Source organism: Arachis hypogaea, chromosome 8, assembly GCF_003086295.3.
Source record: "Arachis hypogaea cultivar Tifrunner chromosome 8, arahy.Tifrunner.gnm2.J5K5, whole genome shotgun sequence".
Lineage (NCBI taxonomy): Eukaryota > Viridiplantae > Streptophyta > Magnoliopsida > Fabales > Fabaceae > Arachis > Arachis hypogaea.
The window spans coordinates 8911864-8916853 of record NC_092043.1 but is presented as its reverse complement, the minus strand read 5'-3'; the positions used below and the strand labels follow the sequence as shown (position 1 = coordinate 8916853).

The following is a 4990-nucleotide window of genomic DNA, read 5'->3' as shown; positions in this document are numbered from 1 at the left end:
CGATATATAATAAGAATATGAGAAAAATTGATGTCCGTTTTTTTTTCTAAAATATTTTTTATTATATATAAAATGTATAAAAAATATATTAACAACTTATATAAAAAAAAAATTAGTTAAATTATAAACAATTCATTATCTCAATTAATTCTACTTTTATTATTTTTAAATATATTTAATAAATAAAAGAATCAAAAGACACGTATAAAAGGTAAAGAAGGAAAGTGAAAAATTAGATGTAATGGAATGAAAGATGAAGAAATATGTTTCGTTCTATTTCATCACATTCTTTTATATTTCTTCAAACATAGCCTACAAGATTGCATAAGAAATAACAAGAAGCGTCTACTATTCTACTTAGTTTATACCCAGATAACTGATTTTTTTATTTTTAGGATAGTTATTATTTTTTATAGTTACGTTATTTAAGGTAGATTATTATTTTTGTTTTATATTATGGGCACCTCTCTACTAAACATCCAACTAAACTTGACACTACGTGACTTCATCTTACATACTTGTTTATCAGCGCGTTCTTGCAACCTTCTAATCCTGGGTGCTAATCCACACACAAAATCCTGTGCATGTTTTCCCTCAGGTGTCAAACCCTGTAACTCTCCCAATCTCCACCGTCCGATCAAATACTCCAAAATGTCAGCATAATCAGCGGCTGTGTATACACCAAGACGCTGTGCCACAGCAGAGAAGTGATCAAAGAGGTGTGGGTCCCTGCCATCATGCATCAAATATGCTGGCATTGTGATTTTTTTGCGCATCATTTCTGAGATGGCTATCATTGTCCCTGTGGGGTCCACTTCTAGAAGCTTCTCCACAATCTTGGAGTACACATTCTCATGGCGCTTCTCGTCCGCAGCAATGGTGCCGCATATACGCGCAAGCACATGATCACCGCTCTTTGTTGCAAGCCGAGCTGTGTTGCCGTGTGAGATGAACGTGGCTCGTTCTTGAAATGATGTGTACACAAACCCCATATATGGGTTGTTTTCAGTTTTCACATCCTACATCACAGTAAATTAATTATAATTTCAAATTGGTTTTGATAAGAAACCAAACTTTTTAAGATGATGAATAGTGTGAGAAGAGAGGCAGAGAAAAGAAAGTGGTGTAAGAAGACTAGCTAGCTTGCTGAAGTTAGAATGAATGATCACAAGAATGAATGTCTACTATTTGTATAATTTATAGCTAACTATGATTAGTTCTAAACTATTTCCTAACTATAGTTCTAAGAGATTACTAACTATGATAGTATAATAACTAACCAGCTAACTAAAGTTAAAAGGCTAATGGCTATTATAAATAAACTCTCTATTAACTAACAAAAATTTTATATATTATCATTGATTTGCATAGATTAAAAAGAAAAGAGAAATGTTAACTAATTGGTTGATGATAAAAAAAGAAGTTAATTTCCGATTTTTTTTTTTAATTTGGGATATGATTAGTGAGTTTAAGAAACTAATTTTGATGTGAAAAAAAATTTATATTACCAGTTTCATCTTTATATTGATAACTAGTTTGTGGTATAAAAGAAATAAATAATTTCTTATATGTATATATAGCTTTTTCCCATTATTTTGGTTATATTATCACTATAACTATCTTAAATATAGATAATTTTTTATTCTACAATAGAATAATCAACCATGATCATTAGAAGTTATTCTCAAGAAATGATTAAGTTTCATTTACAACTTTAAATATTTCAGTGTTTAGGTATTTTTTTAATTTAATTTAATTCTAAACCTGCTAAAATTTTTGTTAATTTAAATATCGGTATCTTATAGATATTCTTATTATCGTCGGAAGAACTTCCATCCCAATAAAAAAATTGGAACCTTTATCAAAGACGTTTGGACCTAACCTTTAAATCCAAAAATACCATTCGATTTTAGATAATATCTCGAAACAAAATTAATTAGGCATTTTTTCTAAGTGAAAATACAAAGGATGCTAAACTCCTCAGATCAGAGCAAAAACATAGCGAATATATATGTGTGTGTATCAACTATCTTTTCCTAAGATCTACAAGTCTACAAAATAGCTGTTTTTTTTTAACTCGTTTGTTTTTATTATATCTCCTAAAATTTATATTATTTCATGAAAGTGTACAAATAATTTTAGACTAAATATTTAAATTCGCCTTCAAAATATTTTGGATTAGATATTTTAGCCTCTAACAAATTTTTATTCATTAAAAGTTATTGAGAATTACTTTTGTTGAATAAATTAATTTTTTTGTCACTTTTAGTCAAATTTTAATATAAGACAATTAAATCTTAAAAAATACTATAAAATAAATTAATCCATTGTAAACGACAAAAAAATTAAACTATATTCGGTGAAAATAATTTTCAGAATTTATAAAAAATAAAAAATTATTAAAAACTAAAATATCCGATTTAAAATTATTTAAAATTCTATATATTTGAGTGTGTATTGATAATTTTATATTTAACACTACGTAAATGCAAGAAAATTTGCTTCTAACAAAAATATGCATGTATATATAGTCCCTTACCACGCCAGCTCCAATCAAATAATGGATAGTCTTCTCAATCATGAACATATCAACCCTCCCAGAAAGATAGAGATAAGTTTTGAGCAAGTCCCCATGCCTATTCTCCTCGGAGGTCCAAGCCCGAGACCACACAGCCCATGGATTCGGGGACGAGCCTAACTTGTCTCCAACACCATCAAGCTGGTTGAACCATGTCTGGTAGCTTGGCAGTGCTTCCTCCGTGATCATGTCACCCACCAACACCACCAAGTAATCATCTGGAAGCTCAGCTGTCCTATCTCTTAGAGCCTTCACCTGAATATTTTTAAGTACCAAAATGTAATTATGAACTACCACTAAAAGTATTTGGAGAAAAAGATAGGAACCGAGTACATGCATGATTCGAATTTACTTGAATAATACATACAATAATAATAAGAAAAATGTTAAATGAACAAACTATTTTTGTAATTAATTTTGGGAAAGTCTTGGGCCCATCAAAAGAAAATTAAATAATCCCACACTATTGAATTTAATCTCACACTATTAAAAATATTATTGATGGCCAATTGATGGTTACAAAACACAAAAATTGCTGATTCTCTAGCACTTCTCATTAATTTTAATAAATTTTTCTTTTTTTATGTATTTTTTAACTGTTTTATTGTGTTAATAAATTATTAAACTAATTTAATTGAATATTAATCAATAAAAAAATAAAAATATTATTCGTAGACTAAAATTAATTATTAAAATCAACTATCAATATATTTATATATAAATATAAATATGTATAATTTAATTTATTTTTAATATGTATTTATATTTTAACATATATTTTATACTAGTAACCGAGTTTGATAATAAATAATTTTAGTGTAGCATAATTCTTAAAATAAAAGAATGCATGTTAACCTGATAAATGAACTCATCTAAAGAAAGGGATGAGTCCGGTAACAAATCATGGGGCTGCCAGCTTTTCTCGACGGGCTTGACAAGAGGCAAGATGCACTGTGAAGCCCAACCCTCAAGTGACTTGAAAATTTCAATCTTCTCCGGTGGTAATGTTGTTGATGATGATGATGAGCGTGCATGTGCATGTAACATGGAGATATGGATGCCACTTGGGGACCATGCATGCGCAAGTGATGCCCTCTTGGGTGTGAACATCATCCTTGTTTGCAATTGCATTGCCATTTCTTCTTCTGGAATTGGGAGAAACCAACCCAAGAGAATCATATAAATATATCTCTCTGAAAAACTGGAAATATTTAAAAAAAAATGCCTTTAAATAAATAAATAAATAAATAAAGTGCTTGTGGTTTGTCGCTATCCATCCTTCCATGAAGTAATACTAGTAACAGTACCTCTGTTTCTTGCTTTTCCTTTTTAAGTATAGAAATTAATACCAACACTCCGATCTTTTGATTTGATTCTTAAATAGTCGTGAATTATCTAGGGGCATTCAAAGTCAAACCCGTCTAAATTAAATGTTTAATTCATCTAATTTAAATTAAAAATTAATTAAAATAGTACAAATTAAATTTAATTAGATTTTATTTTAGTAAACTGCATGGATTAGATTTAATTGAACTTTGATTTACTTCTTAAAGCAGATCTAATCTAATTCAAATGGCACAATATTATAATATAATATTATGTTGTAATATATTAAGATCAATTAGCATTCATTAAAATTATTTAGCATGTTTAGATATGTATTATTTTGATTTTTTTTTAAATATTTTTTACATACAAATCATTCACACATACAAATCATTTAGATATGAATTATTTACGCGCCCTATACGTGAATATAAATGACTTTTTCTTCTTTTCTTCTTCTTCTTCTCCTCCTCCTCCTCCTCCTCCTCCTCCTCCTCCTCCTCCTCCTCCTCCTCCTCCTGACACTTCATCTTCTTCTTCTTCTGTTCTTTTTTTTCGTTATTTTTCTCTTTCGTTATCGTCATCACCAATACCGCCACCACCACCTTCTCTGCCTCCTCCTCTCGTTGGACTTTTTTCTCTTTTTTCCTTTTCCTCCTTCTCCTTCAACATCTTCATCACCATGATCATCATCGTTATAGCATTGTCGTCTTCTTCTTATACGTACCTTCGTTATCGTTATTGTTATCATTATCGTAGAAATTTTGCCATATTGATGACCCCTGATCCAAAATTTTTGCCATAGAATTTATTTAATTTGTATAGTTGTAGTAAATTTCGGGGTAAAATTAAAATATTTAGGTGTATTATTTAAGAATTTTCGGTGAATTTGTATTGATAAATTCTGCACAATTCAAAACTCTTCCTCTTTCCTCTCCTCATCTTCTGCTGCTTCTTTTTTTATCATCATCACTATCTTCTTCTTTCTTGTTTTATTCTTTCTTAACCAGAATATAAATAAAAAAATCAAACAAAGAAAAAAAACACATAATATTACAAAATTACTTGGAAGAGGATGAATTTACA

The 4990-nt window shown here is 29.4% G+C and overlaps 1 protein-coding gene across 1 annotated transcript; it reads right to left on the bottom strand.

The window, feature by feature from the left end:
• Window positions 1-254: 254 nt before the first annotated feature.
• On the bottom strand, window positions 255-3757 carry LOC112705975 (stearoyl-[acyl-carrier-protein] 9-desaturase 6, chloroplastic). Its single transcript, XM_025757034.3, has 3 exons — window positions 3434-3757; window positions 2540-2833; window positions 255-1019 (listed from the first exon to the last, which is right to left on the bottom strand). Exons 1-3 carry the CDS (start codon window positions 3755-3757, stop codon window positions 450-452), a joined length of 1188 nt encoding a protein of 395 aa, XP_025612819.1. The 3' UTR covers window positions 255-449.
• Window positions 3758-4990: the final 1233 nt, after the last annotated feature.